At 33.5% G+C, this 27,155-nt stretch overlaps 1 protein-coding gene and 1 pseudogene across 15 annotated transcripts in view; both read right to left on the bottom strand.

The window, feature by feature from the left end:
* KDM6A (lysine demethylase 6A) overlaps positions 1-27,155 on the bottom strand; it is a 217,517-nt gene that overhangs the window by 12,250 nt on the left and 178,112 nt on the right. For all 15 annotated transcript variants that reach the window (XM_053579398.1, XM_053579400.1, XM_053579399.1 and 12 more), the window contains 9 exons: positions 22,609-22,738; positions 20,981-21,086; positions 20,122-20,327; positions 17,614-17,678; positions 17,466-17,540; positions 16,768-16,916; positions 13,441-13,555; positions 9,091-9,278; positions 8,153-8,294 (listed from right to left, as the gene is read on the bottom strand). In XM_053579398.1, the coding sequence (XP_053435373.1) occupies positions 8,153-8,294; positions 9,091-9,278; positions 13,441-13,555; positions 16,768-16,916; positions 17,466-17,540; positions 17,614-17,678; positions 20,122-20,327; positions 20,981-21,086; positions 22,609-22,738 (1,176 nt within the window). The remainder of the gene's footprint in view (positions 1-8,152; positions 8,295-9,090; positions 9,279-13,440; positions 13,556-16,767; positions 16,917-17,465; positions 17,541-17,613; positions 17,679-20,121; positions 20,328-20,980; positions 21,087-22,608; positions 22,739-27,155) is intronic.
* LOC128578574 (uncharacterized) lies at positions 12,529-12,636 on the bottom strand (annotated as a pseudogene).

Raw genomic sequence — 27,155 nt, 5'->3', positions numbered from 1 at the left:
TATTTTAACCTTTGACTACAAACAATGCCTACAGGCATTCAAATAAGATGTTAGTTTGGTGCGAACACCACCTGTAGACACATTTCCTTTCTAAGCTCTCCACTCTACAGTTGTAAGTGCTAAAGTGCGCATTTAGTAAAACTTAATTCACTCAGGATCCACTAATGAAAGTATCCATGACATAGTTTTTACCAGAGTGAGGAAGGGGTTTACTAAATATAACATCATCAACAATGCTTGCCAAAAATATTTAATCAAAATAAAATTATGAGATAACAGATACAGAATGTAGAGCTGGCAGAACATAAAAGCCTGCTCCCTTCAAAAAGAAAAATGTCATAACAAAATAATTTCAGAGATTTTTTTAAAAAGATTAAAGACACAATGACTACATACTAAATACAATGTGAACCTTGATTATGACAGTGGAGTGACAGGCAAGAGTTTTAAAAAAGACATTTATGGGGAGGCACCTGTGGCTCAAGAAGTAAGGGCGCCAGCCCCACATACCGGAGGTGGTGGGTTCAAATCCGGCCCTAGCCAAAAATTGGAAAAAAAAAAAGACATTTATGGGCAGTTGGGGAAATATAAATGTAGAACATGTACTAGGTAACATTACTGAATTTCACATTCCTTAGATATGGTAAATAGTACTGTAGTTATGTAAGAAAATATCCTTATGCTTAAGAGATGCAGGATGAAGTATTGGTGGTGATATATCTTCATGCCTGCAAGTTATTTTTTCATACGGCTAAGCCAAAAAAGAATGTGCGTGTATATATGTGTATTTGAGGCTGCTAAATAAATGCAGCAGAAAGTCATCTGAAGAAGCCAGATGACACTGATTATATAGGTATTAACTCTACTGTTGTTACAACTATTTTTGTAGACGTAAAAAATTTCAAAATAAAAGTTGGAGGAAAAAGAATAAACAAGTTAGGGGATGGGTACATATTTTAAAGGAGAATAACACACATACCTTAACACAGAAAAACTGTCAAAATTGAATTAATTAAAGGAAGAAATCAGTACTCTTAATTTTAAAGTCTTCCCTAATTCATTTATTTGTGTGGGTACTGTTCTACTTTAAAAATACCTAACAATTCAGAAAATTCAACAGCTAATACTTTAGTAGTGATTATCTATCAGCTAGCCAAGATCTACATATTTCGGATTCCTTTTCAAAGCAATAAATCCATATATCTATCTGCCTACTGAACAGAAATTTCTACTTAAATTTCATAGGAGGTATTCAAGTTCTGCATGTATAAAATCAGTCAGTGTTGGTAATCATCATTCCCTACACTTAACCCATTTCTTCTCTACCCCCAATTTATCAGCAAGCACTGATGTTATACGGTGTGGCCCAAACCAAAGTCCAGCAATACAGATTTCTCTCGTCTCTACCACCAATCCATCAAGTTATTTTACCCTCTAATTTTTGTCTCTCCTGGTATGTGAACTGCAGCAATTGCCTTCTAATTCATGCCTGTAAATCTTCTGTCTTCCATTTAATGTTTCATCTTGCTGCCAAGTGATAATATGCAAATTTGATCATTAAAAATATCAAAAATTTTAAAGGTTTCTCATTAGCAGTTATTGTCAATATGAAGTCTACCTGAAATTTTTAGCAATAAAAATTTAAATCTATACTCTTTAGCCAAAGTGAATGAACAAGTGGGGCTTAAACCCAATAGAGACGCTTAAACATTTGGTCTAAATAAAGAGAAACTAAGGTCATTTGCAACATATGAAATAAGTAGAAAAAAGTTTATGTTAATTTAAGTAGTTAACTGAAGTTGAAAGAGAATTATGCACTAAGCTCTCACTAAAATTTTCCTAAAGAGTTAAGCTGTGAACTTTCAAGTCAAGTTTACTGCATTATGAAATGAAAGAAATAATCAAGACAATGAATATTCTTTTCATGCATGCCAATGTAAGAGACACGTGGAAGAATGCGGAATTTGATGATTAGTGTATTTTAGTAAAATGGATAGGCTGTAGAAGGTGGAAGAGATTACTAAATGACTTTACTTAGGTAACATACTTTACGGCATTTCAGGGCACTGAAAGACCAGCCTGAACTTGAAAGTGCAAAAAAACCCCACAAAAAACAAAAGTGATGCTGACTTGCTTAACAAAGTACAGCCAATTCATTCTCAAAATGATAACAATTAAGTAATAGGTAACAACAGGGAAGAATACCATTTCCCATCATTAAATCACCTAATACAAATATGGGTTCCTAAGCTCTTATTATAACAAAATGAATTTTTCACAAATCTTGTATAAACTCATTTGGTATTAAAACTTGACCTGAGGCTATTAATAGTTTTCACTTAGTTAATTAGAATGACAACTTATATGTTTTACTTTAGAAATATTTAATGTGTTTGGTTCCAGGATACTGCAACAGATCCCACTGAGAAGATAAAATATATTACACTCTATTACCGTTCTAAATCCAAAAAGTCAATTCCAAAACCCATTTGACCTAAAGGGTTTAGCATAAGAGACTGCAGAGCTGTCACAGCTTTGCAAAGCCTTTCCTGAAAAATCTTCCACTCTCTCAGGTGCCTTCTCTATGCTCCCCATATGTCTATCATTAAAGATCATGTTTTAATGCTTTGACTGTTTCTCCATTCATTTTGAACAATCTGAGAAGTGATCAAGTCTTTTTTCACCTGCCACAATACCTGGGTACCAACCTAGTTCACAATATTGAATGGAAGAATGAAAGAACTAAGTAGGGAGAGAGTGAGCGAGTAGACGAGAAGGCACAAGGTAAATTTTGCTTACATTCTTTTTGGTTGAGTGGACTTAACTACTTAACTATGAAAACCTAAAAAGTACATATTGTAGATTTACAGTTATTTAAGAACTAAAAATAACAATACAAAGAGTTAAGAAAGATGTTTCTGTATCTTCTCCAGGTCACTCCTCACATTTAATTGTTATTTTTTCCTTTTAAAATAATCAATAATTCATATGTTCAATATATACAGAACTAATTCTTTATTAAAAGATGATTCAAAGGAAAATAGGGAGATATAAAACTTGCCAATCATATTAAATATTTTTTAAAATAGCAAATAATGGTGATAAAAATTAGTAGAAACTAATTCAAGCATATATTTAAAGGCAGCAGTTGGAAAAATGGCTGACAAGGTAAATTAGGGGTCAGATTTGAGGTACACTTCACATGCTAGGCTTAAGAGTTTTTTTTTTTTTTTTTAATTTCAGAAAAAAAGTAGAGTTTTTAAAGCAACTTTACATTTGTGCCTTTGTATATTTAGAACAGTCAGTCATTGGTGACCTCAGGAAGAAAACTGCTAGGCATAGTGAGGATAGAAAGCCAGACTATATGGATGCTAGAATGAACATAAGATGAAAATGACTCAAAGCAGAGGGATGGAATGGCAAGGGAGAACCATTTAATAGGAATTGGGAGAGATCGCAAGCCAGAACAAACCAATACCACTTCACTTTTTGGCAGGATACTAGATCTGAGGACCAAAGCAATGATGTGGATGTAACAATTTTAAAGTAAAAGTGTGCTTGTGGGAAAAGATCCCTTCTCTGTATTTCTGTAACAATACATTCTCTATGCTGTCTTCTGGCCTTTATCTAGTTTGTCTATTTCCTTTTCTTAAACAGAGATATTTCTCCAAGTCTAGTCCCCAAATTTTCCCTTCCTCTTCCTCTCACAGCAATCATAAACCCCTAGGTAGAAAGAAGACTCCCCAGTCAGTCAGCCTCTTCTAAACAGCTATATCTAACTCTTTTACTGGCTCCTCAAACTTGCCCCCAAATGAAGTCACATGCCATAGATTCACTCAAGTGCTTTCACATAAGACAGATAAGGGTTTAAATCCTAGCTCTACCTCTAAGCAACTGTATGACCCTGGGATGCTGTGAAAAATACCTGAGATTCAGTCAGTCTAGGAAGCACTTTGAGGCCAAATACCAAGCTCAATTTATTAAGTAACATTATTATTAACCTTCTGACTGCAAACAATGCCTATAGGCAGTTCAAACAAGATATTCATTTAATGTAAATTATATTTCCTTTCTGAGCACTCTGCAGTTAAAGTTCAAGCTATCTAAGAACCCAGACTTAAAAAGCCAAAAGATTTTGACTCGCTCCTTTCTCCTATCACCCAAAAGTTTATTTAACAGCTAAAAAGATCTTTATGAAACCTAAATTAGATCATATTAACTAAAAACCCACCAAGAGCTTGCCAACAGAATGAAGTCTTAAATTTGGTATACAAACTATGATCTGCCTCTAACCAACGTTTACGACTACATTATATTCTACTACTCATCACACACTGTGCTCAAGCTAAAATATAACTACCAATTGTTAATATATATTTAACAGAATTGTATCATATACACATTTAAGCTCATACAAATACACAGCACAAAAGAAGTCAGGATGGATTAGACATGGGAGGAAAGTAGGTGCTAGGGAGAAAATGAGAATAGAGAAAAAGATGACCTAAACTGAGTATACATTTGTTATTCCTCTAGAGCAGGCATCCTCAAACTTTTTAAACAGGGGGCCAATTCACTGTCCCTCAGACCATTGGAGGGCCGGACTATAGTTTAAAAAAAAAAAACTGAACAAATTCCTATGCACACTGCACATATCTTATTTTATTTTAAAGTAAAAAAACAAAATGGGAACAAATACAATCACACGGCCTCATGTGGCCCACGGGCTGCAGTTTGAGGACCCCTGCTCTAGAGAGTTGGCATTCCTCTGAGCCTCTCGGAGTTACCATGTTGAATATGATTTTAATAGCGGAAGACTGGAATTTTTCATACACATGGCATCTTTACATAAGTCAAATACTGTGTCTGGTGCTCAACTGAAGAACAAGGATTTATTCTTCCACTGAAGGAAAACATGACTATGTTGGACTTAACATGGTATGGATGTATAATTATTATTTTCTGAATGAACTGAGGCATTATTTCTCATGGTGTGAAAGTTTGGTATTAAGCTGGTTTTGGGTGCTACTCGGTTCTCCTCCCTGCCTCTACTTTTTCATCCTTTACCCAAAATACATTCTTCCCTAGAACACATAGCTTAAAAAGACCTCTCTGATTCTATGAGCTAAAAAGAATGTAGTGGATTTATCGTTTATTTCTTTCAATCTATTTATATCCACTGACTTGAAGACAGGGCGTATATCAAATATTTATAGACACTGAGTACCTAGCCCAGAAACCTATATACAGTAAGCAAAGACTCATGAAAAAGAAAAAAGGGGGGGGGAGGGGCATAATGTTGGCCTAATTTTTGGCAATGGCTAAATGACGATATTTTAATGGGAAAGCTTGTAAAACAAGGTGTAGAGGTCTGGGCTTGTGGTTAATATTTCCAGTGTGATGACCAAAAAAGCTTGCTAATCACATTTCATGACAACTCAAGCTGGGAGAATTCATAACATGATGAGTAATACAATCAAGATTTAAATGATTAGACGTTTTGCAGTACAAGGGTAAAATGGATTACAGATACAAATTTAACTGCATTAAGGTTTAAAAAAAATGTACAAGGAACAGTATCACCTGTAATTCTAAGTGGAAAACATCAAAATTTTGTGTGTCCAATTTCACCGCAAGACAACTTCATAGTTAAGTTATACAAGTCTCGATGGCCAACATTTCAAATACTAAAAGGACAATGACAAAGTAAAAGGAATCTAGAAGGATGACAAGAATGATGGGGGGTGGAATAGGGAATGGAAAAGATGATAAAGGTGTTTGATGTTTAAATTAATAAAGGTCAGGTAGGAAGGACAGGATATATTAACAATCTCTCCTTGATTCCTTTTTCCCCCTCTCACCCCAACCTCTTAATATACAAACAAGTTCTGTGACCTTTGGCTCCACAGCAGTCCCTAGTTTGATCCCTTCTCTCCACTTCCACAGGTAAATCTCTGTCCAGATTGGTCTGTACTATGACAATTGCAAAGTAAAAGGAATCTAGAAGGATGACAAGAATGATGGGGGGTGGAATAGGGAATGGAAAAGATGATAAAGGTGTTTGATGTTTAAATTAATAAAGGTCAGGTAGGAAGGACATCCATTCCCTATTCCACCCCCAACTTGACAATTGCCTGCTAAATTGTCCTCCCTACTTCTAATCTTGCCCCTTAGAATCCATTCTACACAAAGCAACCAGATCCATTTTCTAAATTTTAAATAGGCATCTATTCCTCTCCTGCCTAAAATCCTCTAATGGTGAGCTATAATGTGTAACAATTAGAACCAATATATAAACTTGTTACCATGTCCTGAAAATTCCTATGTCATCTCATTCCTGCTTACTTCATTAAGTCTTATCACTACCACATTTCCATTCTCTCATTCTGCTAAAGTCACATTGGCCTTTTTGTCCCATAAACATGCCAAAGTTATTCTCAACTCAACCTTCATTTATTCTTTGGATCTGAAAAGTTCCACCCCTAGATCTTTGCATAGCTGATTCACCTTATTATTCAAGCACAAAACTCACACTCTTAGCCACATTACCTATTTTAGTAAAAGAAGCACTCTGATCCCTTCCCACCGAATATTATTCTATTTTTATCTTAGTCATATAAATAAATTATATTTGCAGCTCTCTCTGTCTTGTTTCACTAAAATTTAAGTCTCCGGAGCACAGGGATTTCATTTTATACACTGCCACGTCTATCATCAACGTCTACAACAATGTCTGGCACATAGTTAGTTCATAGTCACTTGTTGAATGAGATTTATTCTGCATAAGTCCCAAATATATTTCAGGAATTGGAACCAAACAGCAGGTAAATTTTAAGCCAATTTTAGGGATTATAGTGAGGTGAACAGCATGTTTAAGAAGTTACTAGATGACCACAAATTAGGGATGATATGGATCCAATGATCTAAAGGATTTGTACATTATTTGCTATGATTTGGTTTTGTTTCTTTTTGTCTCCCCCTACCCCTTTTGCCCAGAACTAGATAAAAGCACAACTGATAAAGGACTGTGTCATAATTAATTCATAGGCATGTTATCTTGGCTGTGCAATTTTGGTTTAATAAAATTTTAGATTTAGGTTTGAAATCATTTTAATAAGCAAAGATTAGTTTCAAAAGACAGTATTTTGAAAACAATACCTGTTAACCAAATTAATTAACCTCCAGAAGAAATACTTAATGTAAATACTATTTTAGCAAAAGACTAAGACAAACTCATTTCATCAGTTGAGTATAAAGCAGTGTGTTCCAAAATGAGTTTTTGAGAAAAAAAAAATCTTCACAAGATACTGGTCAAATAAGTTTGGTAAATACCGTATGTCATAATTCTTCTCCTTTATTCACAAAACACACCAAAACTTACGGTATCTAAAATATTTTACAAAAAAATATAAAAAACATTTAAATTGAGAGGTGAACTTTTGTTGAACTTTATTTTATCCATCATTTCCCATATTTCCTTGACCAGACCTCCCCACCTTTTAGGGGTAGAACTAGTAATAGAAAACACAGTTTTAGGGAAACACTGCTATATAGCACTGTTTGAAAATGTTAACTATAAATACAGATTTACAAACTAGCTAGATAGCTAGGATAGAAACTGCAACAACAAATGAGAAGCTTACTAGTATATGAGTATTCAAACTCAGTCATTAGATAAGAATTTATATAACTTGCATTAAGTTTTTAAAGCCGCTAAGGGACAGTTATATGAAGGACGATTTAATTTTAAAACAAAAAATTAACATTTTAGTTAAATCCCTATATTAAATGCTAATTTCTCTACAGCAATTATTCTATAATGCCATTCTCCTCTCAGTTACTAAAGGCAGACTTTCAATATTAAAACTAAAGTTCTCCGACAAAATCAGGTGGTTCAGAGGAAAGTGGAGAATAAACACAGATTTATGTATCTACTGATTGAGAATCATTTGTGTCTTTTATCCTTTCTGTACCATACTGAGCTATTTAAAAGGGAAAAATATTTTTACAATGTGGATTCTCATATTACATTTTGCTAGATTTCCAGACCAGTTTGTTTTTGATGTCAACGTAATTCTATGGGGAAAAAAAAATTTAATAGTTAACATTCCCCCAAAAGAGAGGGACTACAGCAGTTTTAGAAAGCACTTACTTAATCATTTCAAAAAGCTTTGGATCTGAGACCTTGATATTTCGTGCCATATTCCAGGAAAGATGAACCATGGGTACTATTGACTTCACACTTTGCAATTTGTTCCATTCGTACCGTTCCACTGCCAATTTATACTGGCAGGCTAGGAAAAAAAAGAACAGTTATAAAGCAACCCAAAGTACCAAAAGATATGAAGATAACCAGTATCACCCTCTCAGGTGATATCTTCAACACCAATTCCAAAAACCTCAAAACGCTATAAAAATAATTTTTATGTTTTATGATAATTTTGATAGTGATAATAATTAGCAATCTTATAAAGCGCACTTCCTATGACTATGTGCCAGGCATTGTGCAATTTTTTAATCCATTTTGTCATTCATTTAATTTTTACCATTGCCTTATTAATTTTATTATTTCTATTATATAGACAAAGAAATCAAGGAGTAGAGAGGTTAAATAACTTGCCCAAAGTTACAAGAGCCAAATCCTGGTCCTAATCCAGGTCTTTTTGGCTCCAAAGGCCATGTTCTTAATCTTAAGTGAATAGTGTCTCAAGGCAGGTATAATTCAAACAGATTTTAACATAATAGGGCTATTGATATGACATACCAGACTTTAAAAAGTTTCTTGAAAGAATGAATTTCTACTTTGCTTTCTCCCATACAGAGTTTCTTCTAAAACAAAACAAAGTATTCTACAAAAATTCATTATAAGTATATCCTCCATGTATATAAAGATAGAAACTTATTTGCTGAGATCCATGGTCTCAAATTTCCATTTTGTTAATTCGAATTTATTATACTAGAAATTAAAATTCTATGCAAGAGACATTCTTACAATTTTTTTAAGCTATATCTCAAGAAAAAAAAGAACATACCTATCGCATATAATCCTTTACAAATTAAACTTTTTTTAAAGCATATTCTTTAAAATACCTGTAAGTGGACCAACATTCCAAGCAATGTTGTTGCACCAGCCAATAGCCTGAACCCAATGAACTGTGCCTGCATTTATCCAGACCAAATCTCCAGGTCGCTGAATAAACCTATACACTGGAACATTTGCTTCATAAAGATCTTCAAGGTTGGGCCACCAAGAACCCATTAGGAAATTCAAATTATTTCTGAAATAAGAAAAAAATAATGCAAATTGACCAAGTACTTTAATGAGCTTTTTTTAAGACTGGAAGAAAATGGCATTTTTTTTTAAATGTTTGTTCACTTGACTGAAACTTAATTACTTATGCAATAAGATCTGCTAACATGTATGGAAAGAGTGTGAAATTTAATTATAGTTTAGTATTGGATACCTTATCTAAAAATATGTATTACTACCTTAAATCAATTTTTCAAAGTTCCAAATGAAATCCAAAGCTACTTTCAAATAACACGTATATATATTAAGTTTTAACTTCATTTCAATAAAGACTACTTTTAATTGAACCCCAGAGTACCTAGAAAACCCTAAAAGAAATGGAAGGTGAAATTGACATCAAGTCATTTAAATCCATAAACAACACCACTGTGGCAATGTAAGTATAACACTGTGTCTCTTAATTTTTGAGGTAAAGGAAAAGACAGAAATGGTCTCTACTGCTGTTTTGAATCATAAGGAGGAAAGTGGGGACAGGATATCAGTCTCCATACAGCTCTGATGATTAGTTGATTAAAACTACGCAGTTGAAAACAGTTTTTACCAAAAATGATCATACACATGCACAAATGACCATAACCACTACCACCAACATACTTAAGAAACCTGAAGATCACATTACTAAGCTTTTATTTTAATATCTGGCTTCTTATTCTCCATCATGACATGAAGGACTTTTTAAACTTTGCAATAAAAGAATTTTATAAAATTCAATTAATTATGTCAGAGTTTATGTTTTTGGGAACTTGTATAGTGGAAATGTTAAGATCTAGGAGATAATCTTCACTTGGGGTTTGACGTGGTGGTTCACGCTGTAATCCTAGCACTCTGGGAGGCCAAGGTGGGTGGACTGCCTGAGCTCAGGAGTTTGAGACCAACCTGAGCCAGAGCGAGACCTCCTTAAAAAAAAAAAAAAAAAAAAAGCCGGGAGTTGTGGCAGGCACCTGTAGCCCCAGCTACCTCGAAGGCTAAGGCAAAAGAATCGCTTAAGCCCAAGAATTTGAGGTTTCTGTGAGCTGCGACAACATGGCACTCTATCAAGGGTGACACAGTGAGACTCTGCCTCAAAAACAAAACAAAACACCAGACTTCACTTTGTGTCTTGTGCTAAAGTATATAATAAAGTTTACTTTAAAATTGTTTTCAACATGAAAGCTATAACCCAGTTACAACCTAAGAATAGGGGGAAGGGGGAAAGGGAGGGAAGAGGATTGGTGGGATTACACCAGCGGTGCATCTTACAAGGGTATATGTGAAACTTGGTAAATGGTCTGTGAAGCTAGTGAATGATGCCCCATGATTATATCAATGTACACAGCTATGATTTAATAAAAGCAAATAAAAAATAAAAAAAAGAAATAAAATTGTTTTCACTGGTTTAAATTTAATTTTTTATCTAGATCAAGGGCTGGTAACTACAGCCCATGGGCCAAATTCAGCCCACTGCCTGTTTTCATAAATAAAACTTTTACTAGCATACAGCCATGTCCATGCATTTATGTATCATCTGTGACTGCTTTTGTGTTATAATGACACTGTTGGGATAGACAACACAAGACCTGCAAAGACTAAGATATTGTTTGGCCCTCTATGAAAAGAAATTTGCTAACCCTGATCTAAATGGAACCTTAGTCTCATTTTTGTTTTCTTTAAAAAATGCAAGGCTACTGCAGAATAGACTGCCAGTGGTAGCCTACCTGCAAGGAGATAAGGATTGGCTTATTGTTTGTGATAAGGCTAAACAGATATACTACAGAAAAAGTTGCCTATAAAACAAAAAATGTTCATGAACCCATGTACTGCCATCATAAAATAGAAATTCTTTTATTCAAAAGGAAGCAGGCAATCCCAATCAGCAAGTAAATTAAAAAAAAAAAAAACTTAAAAAAAAGCAAGCATTGCTTTAATATATTTGAATGAACGGTTATTTCAAGGCAGGTATTATTTAAAGTCATATAAGAAACTACAAAACAGTATCAAAAGCAACAATCTATGTGAAACAAAATTACAGTGAAATGCTTTGGTAGCAAGTGGGTTTTTTTTTTTTAATGTCGCCCTTGGTAGACCACGTGGCATCACAGCTGAAAGCAACCTCAAACTCTTGGGCTTAAGTGATTCTCTTGCCTCAGCCTCCCAAGTAGCTGACACTACAGGCACTTGCCACAACGCCCGGCTATTTTTTTGGTTGTAGTTGTCATTGTTGTCTGGCAGGCCCAGGGTTGGTTTGAATCCGCCAGCTGCTGAACTACAGGCACTGAGCCAGCAAGTGGTATTTTTGCAACTTAGTTATTAAATTTACCTAACCTTTCACGTTAACTTGATATTTTTATTATCCCCAAGCTAAAAATTTTTTCATCATCTGCCTATTCTAATTGCCTTTGTTTCCAAGACATCTCTCCATTTAGATAGAAAAGAAACAGTATTCTCAAAATAGCCATCCTCTACTCAAAAATAATGAGCAAGGAATACCTGTTCTACTACCATCTCAAAGTTAAAGGAATAAAACATCTTTCTGTAGCACAATGATGTCCCACAACATGTTAAATAGCAAAGACAATATAGGGAAATTATCTCTTGCTTGTATCTGAAAAAATTTTGGATTCATGTCTTTTTTGCTTTTCAACTATGATATACTTCTTACTAAATCCAAATACTTATTTATAGCAAAGATCCCTAAAAGCCAAAGTAAGAAATTACAAGATAGTACGTAGGACATGGGTTTAATTAGTTTTTAAAGTAATCTCACATGTAAGCATTTTGAGCTTCCCCCACCCCCTTTTCTAACTGGAGTGAAGATTTGAATAAAATCAAATGTGTATATAATTGAGTGGCGCCTGTGGCTCAGTGAGTAGGGCGCCAGCCCCATATACCGAGGGTGGCAGGTTCGAACCTGGCCCCGGCCAAACTGCAAAAATAGCTGGGTGCTATGGGGGGCGCCTGTAGTCCCAGCTACTCAGGAGGCTGAGGTGAGAATCACCTAAGCCCAAGAGCTGAAGGTTACTGTGAGCTGTGACACAGTGAGACTGTCTCTTAAAAAAAAAGTGTATATAATTTATGATTTCTAATTTTTAATCCCTTAATAATTTTCCAGTATTATTACTAAAGCACTCTTACATGATAGAGTGCTTTTTAGAAAAGAGAATAAAGTTCTATCTAGACAAATAATTAAATTTAAACCAATGATAAAAAATTCCAAGGTACTTTTTAACAGAAGACACAGAAATAAATGAAGACCATTTCTAGGAACTTAAGGAAAGGAACACTTCCACTATGAAAGCTCTTTCAATTAGATACTACACTTGATCTTAGCCAAAAGGCCAAGAAGCGATAGCTCTTTCAATCAGAGAAAATAAAATCTGAAGCAGTTAATTAAATTTTACAAAATTCCTGTATAGGAAAAGTTGCCAGTTTAAAAAAAAATTTATATCATGATGATATGGCAAGGAGTAACAAGTTCAAGTTAGTCATAACCTATAGGGGTACTCAATTTCAAAATTCCTTCCACTTCCTAAACCATTTATAATATAACAATTTTTATTATAATATACACCTTTCATATGAACAAGCATTTATGCTTTAGTAACTCAATCTTTCTATCTTCTAAACTCATGACTACCACTATTGCATGAAGTGGTTTCACGGTATCTTTCTTAAAAAGTATTTTCAATAGGGCGGCGCCTGTGGCTCAGTTGGTAGGGCACCGGCCCCATATACCGAGGGTGACAGGTTCAAACCCGGCCCCGGCCAAACTGCAACCAAAAAATAGCCGGGCGTTGTGGCGGGCGCCTGTAGTCCCAGCTACTCGGGAGGCTGAGGCAAGAGAATCGCTTAAGCCCAGGAGTCGGAGGTTGCTGTGAGCTGTGTGAGGCCACGGCACTCTACCGAGGGCCACAAAGTGAGACTCTGTCTCTACAAAAAAAAAAAAAAAAAAAACATACACTTGCAAAAAAAAAAGTATTTTCAATAATACAAAATAACAAGTTTGAAATTAAATCTTTTAAAAATGAATATTCTCCTGAATGCTAAGCAAAGACTGGCTATGTATCCATTAAGATCTCTAGGTTGGTAAATTATCCTTTACAATTACTGTTTTCTAATAATTATGTTTAAAGAAAATTAGTTTGGACACCTACTTTTCACAGAAGTCATTCAGGACACCCCAGTAACCTTCAGGAACAACAAACCATTCACAGTCACCTGGGCCAATATTTATGTTAACTGAACAGAAGTTGTTATTTTCTTGATGACCTGAAATGTGAAAAGAAAAACATTAAAAAACACACTATAAATTCTACAGAAAAATAGGTCTTTAGAAATGAAACCTTACAAACATTCAACAGTAGTATTCAGTTCTTTATCACTGTAGCATTTTTGGGTTAATTCCTAACTTAGAGCGTCTATGAAAGGCAGTATAAAATTATAGCTAAAAGCTTAATCTCTGGAGTCAGGCTCTTTGGCTTAGTCATTATATGAACTTGGGCAAGTTGCTAAACCTTTCTAACTCAGTTTTCTTGTATCTAAGATCAGATAACAATTCCTATAAATTATTGAGTTGTTCTGAATGAAATAATGACTGCTTACAACAATACCTAATACCGATGGCTTCTCAAATCATAACAAGGTTACATCCCAATAAACCCATTGTAAGCAGGAAAATATAATTTAAGACAAAAATGGATTTGATGCCCTGATAAATGCATTATATAGTCCAAATAAGCTGAACCATTTTAATTAAGTTGGGGGCCATCTGTACATAGCAATAATATTAGGTATTATAGATATCATTACCATTATTTCCACGAGATAATCTCCATTTCTCATAAGCAATATTAACACACTGGAAAAGCGGCAAGAAGCCTAGTTTTCAAAATATTAGCTGCTCTAGGAAGTGTTATCAGCAAAAATGGCAGAAACACACACACATACACACACACACAACTAGCTAAAATTGTTAGCAGCAACCTTGCCAGAACTCAAGAGACAGTTAAAAGTTTATAGCAAACAAATGCTTGACTAGGAGAGAAGTTGACATAAATTTGGTAGATTTTTGTGGCACTTAATTTAGTCCCACTCTTATTGCTCTTGGGGCAGTGATCTTAAAGGTCTACATTCCTGGTGTGAATGTCCCTGGTTCTGGAAGAAGCAGAATCAACTCTGTTCCTAAGGAACTGTGTGTGTCGGTTTTGACCTAACTGGGGTTTCCCAAAAGGACTGATGTATAAGGGATTCCTCTTTGTTATGCCTACCTTAGAACTGTTATCAGGTAAGCTCCCTGATGGTACTCAATACTTACACTTTTCTCCTACAGCAGATAGATGGCTGGAATTGCCTATGGCGTAGACTAAATAAAATTTAACTCTAATTAAAATTAGAGATAGAGACCTTGTCATCTAAATTAAATCTCTTAGGGTAGAACCTTGAGAGCTCTTTACAGGTTAGAAGATACACATCTGAATCTGATCACAAAATCCATTAAAATAAGTTATCACTTATACATTTACTTATGTAACTCTAGAAACAAAATGTTCCTCACCCCATACAAGATACTCAAAATAATGTTTTTTAAATTGAGCTCAACTAAACTATACATTCTTTCTAAGTCTGTGTTGTCCAATGTGACAACCACTTGAAATGTGCATTGGAATATGTAGTAATTACACTGTACACATTGGATTTCAAAGACTTAATATGAAAAAATGTGAAAAATCTCTATAATCTTTACACTGATTACATATTGAAATGATATAGTGGATATACTGAGTTAAAATTAATTTCAACTTTAACATGACTATCAAAAATTTTACATTATATGGGCGGCGCCTGTGGCTCAGCGGGTAGGGCGCCGGTCCCATATGCCGGAGGTGGCGGGTTCAAACCCAGCCCCGGCCAAATTAAAAAAAAAAAAAAAAAAAATTTTACATTATATGTGTGATTTGCATATTTCTATTAGAACCATTGTAGAAGAATTTTTTAAGTTTCTAGAAGACCCTTTTAGAAGACTAATGTCATATAAACAAAACAACAAAAAAATCCCAGAACACTCTAAGCACAATTGACAAAGAGGTAATCTGTCAAGTTTGTGTTCTCCTTAGATTTGTAATGAAAAAGGGATTCTTCCTAATCGGAGAATGTTATTTGCATAAAATAATTTGAATTTGATGGGAGACACTTTCAATGAAAATGAATCTTTATAGAACCAATCAGATAAGAAAACTAATTCTAGAAAATTCAAATAGCTTGCCCAATATTTACATCAGTGTCTAATGACCGAGTAGGGAGCAGAACATAGCTCTTCCACCAATTATTCCAGAACTCTTTAATCAACTATGGATAAAATATCACAAAAATAGGCTTCCAATGACCGGAGGATAAAAACTATAACCAATGAGTCTAATCCTGGCTGTGTATTAATTAAAATGCCCTAAGAGAACTTTTACTTTTTTTCAAATACTCGTGCCTGGATCTCAGTCTCAGAGATTCATCAATTGTGTATTTTTTTTTAAGTTACCAGGAAATTTAAATGAGCAACCAGGGCAGGGACCACTCACCTATATCACCCAGAAATAAGCACAGCCTTACTTAGAAACAATTCTTAAACCAAGATTTAATAAGAAGGTGACAAAGAAGGGAACAGTCTGCTTTTCAAACCATAGCTATAACAAGTAGTGAACAGAAGCACCTGAGGGATATAAGCACCCTACAGGCACTGGTATAGCTGAGCTGTAAACATCAGTATCTCTTCTACTTTATCAGTGCAGGGATTATTGTGATTGTTAAATATTTTGAATATTGCCTTGGTAAATTTCATGTCAATTCAAGGGAGCACAGAGAAGATGGTACATTAGGGTCAGAGGAAAATTTTAAGTCTAAAAACAATGTAATTCATTTTATAAATGAAGAAAAAGACCCAGAGAAGGAATATTGCTTGCCAAAAGTAATAAGTCTAATTAGTTGCAAAATCCAGACTAGATACAAGGATGACTCTAGTAACGTCTCCCCATCAAGTGTTTCTTCAACTGTGAATTGCAACCTATACTTTCCTTTTTAAATGAAACAGAATAGAAACTATCGTTTGAAGAAAACCTTGTTACAGGTCATGATATATACTTTTTATTGTGGTTTTAAGAAAACGTTTAGAAAACATTATACTTGTCACTCTCTGTAGTAGATGGGATCAACAATAATCTTTAGGCTAAAGGGACTTATTTTCCCAGAAGTGCTCCAATGACTCCTATCCAGATTAACTTTTTATAATGCTTCTGGACTATTATACTAAAAAAGATATTGCAAAGAGGGAAACGTAATAATCTGAGCCCACTTAAAGAGTCTAATCTTAATAACAGAAACAATCCTTTCAGTTTTATTCATTATAAATGGAAAGATTCTTGTTCTCTTTGCATGTTTCACCTTTTGTTAATTCTATTTTTCAACTGTATAAAATGTTAGTTCACAAAAATTACCAGGTGTTCTGCTCCCTGGAACTTTCATGTATAGTTGAACTGTATTCATGCCCAGTATGGTATGACCAACATGGCTTAGAAGATTTCCTGCTGATACGACACGCACAAAAGCAGGAAGTTTAGTCAGCTCGTGTAGCTGTAACTTCCACCTGCAATAAAGTTAACATATCAAGAGTGAAACACTGCTACAAATATTAAAAAAGTTAAACATTTCTTCAAAACCTTTGTGTTCCAAACAGAAACAATTAAATCTATAAATATTTCACTTTTGCATAGGAAATACTGGAATGCTTCAATTTTTAAGTTTTTCCAAAGAAAACTTCCCAGTGAAAAGCATAAAAACTACGGACTATGCAAATAAAGGAAAAAACCTGACTTTCTATTTTTATAGTTGTACTGTATAATTATATTTAAATATATTTTATATAATTCTATTTCATATAATTAAAAAATAGAATTTTGTGATATGCAATTAGCATAAAGACAGTCTTGATGAAAAACTCTACTAGAATTTTTAAGTCAAAGAAAATAATTTAATTGTAAATTGCAAAATAACAAAAATAATTTAGCTTAAATTTATATGTCAACTTAGAAAAATGACAAGAAATGAAATAGGAGAGAAAATTATAGACAATTCTCAATCTTGCAAAGGATAACTTTTTGCATCGGTTCATAGAGATATTACTATAAGAACTTACTTTTTGTCATCAGACAGGTCAATGTTGGTCCCAAACTTTATGGTTTTAAAGGGTCCTTTCCTCCTCCTCCCAGAACTTAAAAAAAGAGACAACATTAGCAACATACCTTTTAAAAAGAAATGCTGAGTGGACATTAAAAATGACTTACTTATCTGAAGACGTAGATTCATTATCTGAGTGATCTTTATGATGACTTCTTTTCTCATTTTCTTCCTACAGATTAAGCAAAAAGCATACTAGCTTTATATTTTACAACTAGTAATCCCTTCCATCACACAATTGAGAAAAGGTTCATATGTACATTGAATGGTCAAATCTCACTGGCATGGTATCCAACTTCCTCCAGTAGCCACAAAATTACACCACAGATTCTCATACTTGCCCCTTTTTCAATGAGAAAAAGTGTAAAGGTAAAGGGCCTAAGAAGTTTCAATCTTCATTATAAATGTTTCAAGCTAGTAGAGAAGCATGTATACATCAATAGGTATATGTACATGTGTGAGTAAGATGTTCTCTATTCTTGGCTTGGCACCTGTAGCTCAGTGGTTAGGGTGCCAGCCACATACACCGGGGGCTGGTGGGTTCAAACCGGCCCAGGCCTGCTAAACAATAATGACAGCTACAACCAAAAAAATAGCCAGGCGTTGGCAAGCACCTGTGGTCCCAGCTGCTTGGGAGGCTGAGGCAAGAGAATTGCTTAAGCCCAAGATTTGAAGGCTGCTGTGAGGTGTGACGCCACGGCCCACTACTGAGGGCACTATAGTGAGACTCTGCCTCAAAAAAAAAAAAAAAAAAAGTTCTCCTTTCTTGATTACAAACAAATGGAAGAAGTTCTTCCTGGGTTATATCGTTATTCCACAAAGAATTATACACACATGATAAAATACTTACAACATTAGTAAGGAAATTAAGTGTGTGGATAATAAATATAGGTGCTTTTCAATGCAAATAATACTTTTTACAATTCTTGTATTACAGGCATAGTATCATTTAATGCTGCTCTATGATTTCTGAGTTAGCAATACTACTGGTCTTTTGGTTTCCCTCCCTTTAAAAATACACTTTCTGAATATTTGTGCATTTTCTCCACATGTAATGGTCCATGCCTCAAAGCACACTAAAAAAACACCCTTTCTTTGGTTATGTAACATTACCATTTAAATACTCTGCTAGGGGCCAAGAGAGGTGGACCACACCTATAAATCCCAGCACTCTAAGAGGCTGAGGTGGAAGGATTGCTTGAGCTCAGGAGTTCGAGACCAGTTCAGACAGTTCGAGACCCTGTCTTTACTAAAAATAGAAAAAAGTTAGCTGGGTATGGTGGTATGTTCCTATACTCCCAGTTACTCGGGAGTCTAAGTCAGGAGAACCACTTGAACCCAGGAGTTTTGAAGTTGCAGTGAGAGGTTCCATGACACTGCTGTACTAATTTACCCAAGGTAACAGAGTGAGATTCTATCTCAAAGAATTAAATACATACATACATACATACATACATACATACATACATACATACATACATACATAGTCTGCCTCTTTATTATCTTTGTTTTTCAATTCCTTCAAATTTTCTTTTGATGATCTTTGAATCTTGATTACTATTTGTTCTATTCGGATAATACTACCATGTAGTTGAAATCTCCTAAATGTGTGAACTACAGAGATTTACACGGAAAATGAATTCACTGCAATTTTGATAGTTGCAGGACAGTGTTTATTAGATGAAATTTCTCTGTAGAATATAAGGAATGGCAGTGGAAAAGAAACACAAAGATAAATTTATGTATATAAATGATATTCAACACTTTCAGCTACATAGTAAGCGGCAGCTGTAGGACACGTGAAGAACAAACAACTTGGTGCAGACAAGTATCTAAGTAACACATTTCATAAACTCATTTTGTTGAATGTTTTGTGTTCATTTTGTGGGAGAATTCACAAAGCTGTTATAGTCCCAGAGGATTTTTGTAATGCTTTAGTGCTAAAAGGCCTATGGGTCTTTTAATAATAATCTTCTGTTTATCAAATTTTTGTTTTATAAATTTTTCATATATGTTGAAATAATTTCTGTAAATTTCTACCTCTCCCTTAGTTTTCTTTTACAGACTAAAGATTGGTACAAAGAACGCCAATGCTTCCTCGAGGAGTAGTCTATCAAATTATGCTAATCTGACAAAAAAAAAAAAAAAAAAGGAGAGAGAAGAAACATGACTAGAGATTCTGCAAGAATAAGACAAACTTGAGACTTAGTTTATCCTCTAAATCAATGGTTCTAAATCGGAAATGATTTTGCCCTTGGAGTATTTGGCATGCCTGAAAAAATTTCTGGGAGGCCACAGATGCTAATGAGTATCATATAACACACAAGACAGTCCCCACAACAAAAAATCATCCAGCCCAAAATGTCAACAGTGTCAAAGAAACCCTGCTCTAACCAAAAATAGCCCAGAAATGAAGAGGTCATCTTGTTAGACAGTAATTTTATTTCTGTTATTTATCAACCCATAGATTTGCTTAAACTTTACTAAGAGCAAGTTGGATAGATTTAAGTATTTTATGTAACACAAAATAACGGGATGCTTACGAAAGTAATGTAACCTTTCAAAACTCCAAAATAAATAATCTTTAAAACTGTAAAACAAAAGTAAATACTTACCCTCAATGATTCCTGGAATGAGGAGGCCTGATACTGTGCATATTTAGCAATTGTAGTATGAGATCGATTACTTTCACAATGCCAGATTTTCTTCGTTCCAGTGGGATCCCAGTTCTCATCTGCTGGCTGCAACAATTGTGTCCTCACTTCTACTATATGTTCATTGTTAGCTTCCACCAAGGTTTTAGTAGAGAAAAGTCCCAGGTCTTCATAAATAAATAAATGTAGTTAATAAACAATAATATATTTGGGATATTTTTAAGTGCCTTTTTCTTTTTTATTTTAAGAAAAAAAAAAAACGAAAAAAAGAAAGAAAAGGTAAACCAACCAGGGGCTCTGCACAATCTGGGCTTTTGGCCATTTACAGAACCAAACAATGAAGCCCTCCTTGGACCTTACACCAAAGCCTTCCATGAACCTAACTGGATCTAATTGACACTCCATCCCACTAGGGAAAAAAATAAAGGGTACAAAGACGGAAGTTACACCTATTTATTTCATTTTTTCAGATGCTGGGAAATATTGATGGGGCTATAGTACTTGGTACTATAGCATCAAGTTTTCACCTACATTTTATGTTCAAAATTTCTTCTGTTAACCTAAATCACAATTGCATAATTGGACCAAAAATAAAAGGTACATCTGAAAACCACCAAGAAATTACAAGCAACCACTATCACCATCATATAGTCACATCATAAATTAAAGAACGCACACAGACACAAACACTCCTATAGCCAGAGAAATATAGAAATGAAAACATTAAAACATAAAAAAAAAATTTTCTGCCAGTGCTTTAAAAGTTAACAGATAGCAAAAGAAATATATAATTTTTTTACATTTTTTATTTAAAACGTACCTAACTTAAGAGCTCCAGCAAGGCCACGTATTACTGTAACAGGGTTGCTTGGATTTGTACAAAATTGGTGTAATGGAGGAAAGAAAGCATCACGCTTATTTTCCAACTGTAAAATTAAAATATGTCGCTTAGATCTTAGGAAAACAGAAATTTTACTTAAATATTATGTCCCAAATTCATATCCATTATTTATCACAATTTAAATAAAATGCATCTTATGTATTGACATTTCTATTTTATATTTCACAATATTTTATCAGTGTGTCTTTTGATTATAATTTTAATTAGACAATAACCATATACATTTCTCTTTTCCATTTTATTGTGAAAAAATATTTAGGAAAAATGATATTTAAACTAAACTTCAAAATCAAAGTGTTTTAAATATTTTTCAGACTTAAAAAATCCTGTCACATGCTACAACATGAATAAACCTTGAAGACATTATATTAAGTGAAATATATCTGTCACAAAAAGACAAACTCTGTATGATTCCACTTACGTAATGTATCTAAAGTGGTCAGATTCATAGAATTAGAAAGTGGAATGGTAATTGTCAGGGGCTGACACGAAGGGGAAATGAGGAGTTATTTAATGTGTAAAGTTTCAGTTTGGCAAGATGAGAAAACTGGAGATTAGTTGTACAATGATGTAAAATATGCTCAACACTACTAAACTATACATTTAGAAATGGTTAAGATAGGAAATTTTATGTTATGTAATTTTTTAAAATCACAATGAAAAAAGGAAAAAGGAAAATATTAGTTAAAAAGATACTATCAAAATGAAAGCGGGCTGAAGACCCATAAAAGATAAAAGCTTTGCATTTCCCCCCTCAGACCTCAATTTAAGGGTTTTCTTATATATCTATCTACCCCAATATTTCCTTTACATAGGAAGTGTAACAAATAACAATAATACGACATTTGGCTTCTAGAGGGCAAAGGGGCCACATCTACAAAACAAATTCTAGTATAAGTTTGTAGATACAAGACCCTAATTAGATATGTAACTTAAAATTTTTTTCATTTGGAGTAGAAGCAGGAAGACGGAAGGACATGGGGTAGGAAAACCTATTTGGGAGTCACAGAAATAGGAATTGTTTTGATTGAACTCTTACCAACTTCCTGTATCAGATGTTTAAATTTTTATAAAGTAAAACTAGTATCTGGTTTTAAATGTTTTAATAATCTATTAAGTGATATGTATCTATTATCACATTTATGTTCTCGAACACTTTTTTTGAAGGCACATACTATCTTTTTTGGTAGGTGTATAAAATAGAATGAATTATTAAGGTCTACGTAACTAGTAGAATGGAAGTTTAAAACCACATTTACTCAAGAAAGTTAACTTTTAGGTAGCTTCTGCCTAATGCTGCTCAAAATTAGGGCAGTTAATAAGTATTACTCACTATTCTAATATAATCACAGTTAATAGCTGAGAAGGCATTTTTAGAATGCTATTACCAAATCTTTTAAAATACATCATTTTTCCCAAAACATATTTAAGCTTCCATAAATAATTGTAATGTTTACTAAAGGGCATTCGTATAGTATTTAAAGAAAAATTTATAAATGACAAGTAGGTATAAATGCTGGTTTTATTTCTAGTCAATTCAGACTCACATAAATACTAGGTGTAGGTGGATTCAACTTGTCCTTTGGCAAAGGAGGGTATGGTGAAGATGGTGGTCTTGGAGGCGGACATTTATCCAACAAAATGCTACTGTTAGATAAGCCATTTTTACCTAGATTCCTTTTAAAAAAAAAAAAAGGTAGAATAAATCAACTGTACATTTATTTAGGAAAACAGGTAAAAATCCTCATTAATTCCTAATTAAATTACAAGGCACTTGCACAAATCCATGAGGTTTAGATCCATCAGGAAAAAGTTACAAATGATTAATATTGGTAAATATTTCTCGTGATACGTATGTATCTTCCATTGAAGAAAATTACTGAACACATGGATTACTGATGACATTCCTTATTTTGCTTATAATTTTTCAATTTATTCTCTTTACCTAAAGAATAAACATGACCTCCAGTTTCCTCTCCACTATCATATTCATTTCCATAAAATATTAAAACATTAATTTAACCAAAAGGTGTAGGGCGTGTCCAACCTGCAGGTCACATGCCAATTCTGTTATGTTTTTTATCTGTAGTGTCTAATATCAGTACACAGGGACTATTATTTTGGGTGGGGGTAGCTAATCAGCTTTCCTTAGTGTTAGTATATTTACTATGTGCCCCAAGACAATATTTACTCTTCCAACACAGGGCAGAAAAGTAAAAAGGTTGGACACCCCTCATCTAGATAATAGTAACAACAGAATATGTCTTTCTTCCATGTCTCATCTTAGCAATCATAACCACAATGTCTTTGTGACAACTCTCATGGCTGAGATTTTTTTGTTTTCTCAAATCTGAAAAAAATTTTTCCTTGACTACTGAGATTCAGCAAAACTCCAATCTACTAAACTTTATAGAAATTACAGTATTTTGTTTAAAACAATGTATATATAGGTGCTATCCATTCTCTGACACTGTATATAATTATTACTTACTAGTATTTGGGGTTTCTTTTCCTTTAATGAAGGTATTTCTATTAAATTATAAATTCTTAAAACAGGGTAGGACTTATTCCCTAATTATAATTCTCTTAGTACAAGAAAAAAAGAAAAATATTTATAATTTCTTAAAGTTTGTATCCAACTTGGAAAATCAGAGAGAAATATTTTGAGCTTTTAAACCACTCCGAGTTAAATATAACTTACCTCACTCCATTATAAGCTCAAAAACAGCTGCTGCATTAAAATACCAACTACTTTCAAACATATTAACATTTCAGTAAGAATTTCAAAATTTTAACTGTTGTGGGAAGTCAACTCAGTAACTTAAGAGGAAATCATTTTTCATCACAAATTATAGAGTAACATAGATTCAAACAAAATTAATTTTTCTTATTTTGCTGTTTTTGCTACACTGAAAAAAAATCTTAAAACTCAGCCTGTTTGGATTGGCACTACGATAACTAAGGCCTAAAATTCCACTTTTAAGACATTATAATAAATAATAACATGGGTTTCGCTTTCTTAATTTTTTCAACTATACCTCTAAGTACAAACAAAAAAGTTCATGGTAGGTCTCAAAGGAACGAATTAAGTTTAAAATAATGATTTTTAAATAAAAGTATATGAAATACTTACTACTAAATTGTAATTTTAAGTTCAGCTAACAATTAAGGATAAAAAGGTTAATTAAATAAATGAATATTATATCTACTCAACACTAGTTTTCAATGTTTCTCCACAAAGTATGCAAACCCTATACATTTAAAGAAAGACATACATTTAAGTTTTTAGATTTAGGTAGAAAATTGATACTAACTTAAAAACTCCATAGAATTTTGCATTAACAAATAGAAAATTCTAGTCAGAAATTGGTGAACAAATAATTCAAGTATTATCATTAAACCAATGCAAGATAGAACATTCACAACTTCCACATAAATATTACTTTTCAAGCTGAAGTGTATATCTGCCACTCTTTAACTTTGGAATTTAAACCGAATACTCTCAGAATACATAAAATTTATTCTCCAGAAAGGAAGTGGATAGACTTCTATACAGTACATGATTATGTTCAAGAAACTGAAAGATATGGACTATGTAGTAAAACTGTACAATAAAAGAGCATCTCATCCTAATTAAATATGGCACCAAAATTTAACCTTCTACAACATTCTGGACATTGAAAGTTACAGATTAGCAGAATTCTGGCATTATCATTTTCATAGTTCTATAACAATTTTAAAAAGGCAAAAAGAAGAGTAAAACAATGAAAATTGTTGCTGCCTATATTTTAAAATAGAAAAGAAAAAGGTGAGGCATAAGTAAGGGAGCTGACAATGATTCAACCACTTAAATGTTGCAATTACAATTTTAAATGAAAGAAATATTCTGTCTTTTAATGTACACCACAAACCACTACATTAAAATAAAGAATCAGATTTAAAACTAACCATCAATTTAAAAACTCACTACATGTGAAAATAAGAGGGCACACAGAATAAATAGCACAAAGAAGTCCTATATAGCAAATTCTTACAGAATTTCAGACATTATCTGCCTATTAAATCAAGTGTGAAACAAATAGGAAAACATGTCCATATAGCAACTATAAACCTCTTTCACTTAAAATATTCTGAACAATTTTAACGCAAAGGGAGAGGCTGTGAATAACAAACTTTATCTTCTGAACACATAGGCATCCAACACTGTTTGGACTACCTCAAGCTAAACGATGAAACTTTAATATAAAATGCAAAGTAGCAGAAGAAGCAGATGTTGGAAAGAATTTACAGATTGTCTCACGGTAAGTCCTTTTCTCCCATTTTGAAGCTCTTTCTCTTGAGCAAGCAGAGTAGGGAGAAATTAGTCATTGCCCAATTACTTAAATTATCAACTTTCAAATTTACCCACAGCATTTGGTAGAGAAATGAGGAGAAAAAGTGCTCTGTGGATAAAATTTATCTATGCTTTAATCATCTTTTGTTAGGAAGCTCCTACACCAGAAACATCAAGTCTCTTGCGTCTGTTATTTTCCCCTTCTTTGAGTTCTGGACTCCTGCTGGCAAAGGGCACCGTCAAGAGAACACAGAAATAAATGGCAAACATGACACCTATCATTTGCCATTTTAACTTTTTCTCTAAGCCTCAGAAAATTTTTATATCAAATTTATCAGAGCATGTTTTTTGTCTCTTCATTAATAAACAGAGGCCTAGATTTACTGGAATAACCCAAACAACGCCATGGACCTAGTGTTTTGATGAATCTAGCTATTTACAAGATACATACAGTATATAAAATTAAGTCTCTATAAGGCAAAATTGCCTTTGAGTTAAAAGCTGAAAATGAAACTACAAGAATGTATTTTAATACTCTGAAGAGAATGTTCATACATGCCTCTAAAATATTATAATCTTTTTTAGAAGATTATAATCTTTAATACACTAAGAAATAATAAACTAAATACCCACTACATAAAACTTTATTAATGAAAACTGTTACTGTACACAGTTTATAACCTGGGAAACAGAACACAGCTCCATGGAATTCTTTCTGACAATATTCCTCAAAAAATCCCTTAGCAGAGTGAGAGCAGAATATCTAAGAAACAGGACAGAGGATCCAATAGTCAAGAGGGAAGCACGCAGAAGATGGGTGAATTGGCACTAAGCCAAGGTACTGTGCCTGAGGAGAGCTAGCATTTGATCTGGACACTATTTTCTTTGGACCCAGAGTTGAAGTGAATAATAGTATAACAAAAAAGAACGATATAAAAATCTATAATATAAAAATTTCTAAAGAATCAAATTTTAGAAATTCATGAACCTCACTACGTGCTTTAGAAGAATTTAATTCAGAGATTATTCAATGTGGTTTTAAGTTACTGACATTAAAAAAAAATCTTGCCAAGATACAACAATGCTGCCAGAAATGTGGACCTGATAGACAAAAAAAGAGAAAGTGTAAAAAAAAGTACCTGCTACTTTTTCATGTCAGAATAATTGAAGATAACAACTAGTTAAAATTTGACAGGAAATAACGAAAACTAATAGAAAATAAAACACAGATTGGAAGGCACTTTAAATACACACCTTAGTCTTTAAATGATAAATTAAATTAATTGAAAATTATTTTAATTCTTCCCCATACTCCCTTATGCCCTTCTCATGCAGCAAACTATGAAGAACAAAACTTAATTTCACCTTAATCATTTGTCAGTGACAAATACTTAGCGGTGGAGCCAGGATATGTTCTAATAAAATAACCTGAAGAGCAGAAATGATAACTACACTTTTAGGTAACAATAAGCCACATAAGTACTAGTAGCTGCAGGAAGAGATTTATATAACTATTAAGTGAGCGCTGTTTTAAACTTTTTAAAATGTAAAAGCTGAGTTAAGTGGTCATTATAGACAAAGTAGAACTGATGTTTGTATTTTTTATTTATAGAATGCTTATTTTCTATATGTTACTTTATGATAATTACAACCAAAAAACGGTCTTTTTAAAATCCACTATTTGACTGCTCAAACTCAGAAATTTAAAGTGCCAGAAAACATTGCAAAATTCTTTCTTGTGTTTGTTCCAGGTATTTTACC

The sequence above is a fragment of the Nycticebus coucang genome, chromosome X (assembly GCF_027406575.1).
Source record: "Nycticebus coucang isolate mNycCou1 chromosome X, mNycCou1.pri, whole genome shotgun sequence".
Taxonomy (NCBI): Eukaryota; Metazoa; Chordata; class Mammalia; order Primates; family Lorisidae; genus Nycticebus; species Nycticebus coucang.
Note: the sequence above shows the minus strand (reverse complement) of the source record. Positions and strands in the feature narration are given on the sequence as shown.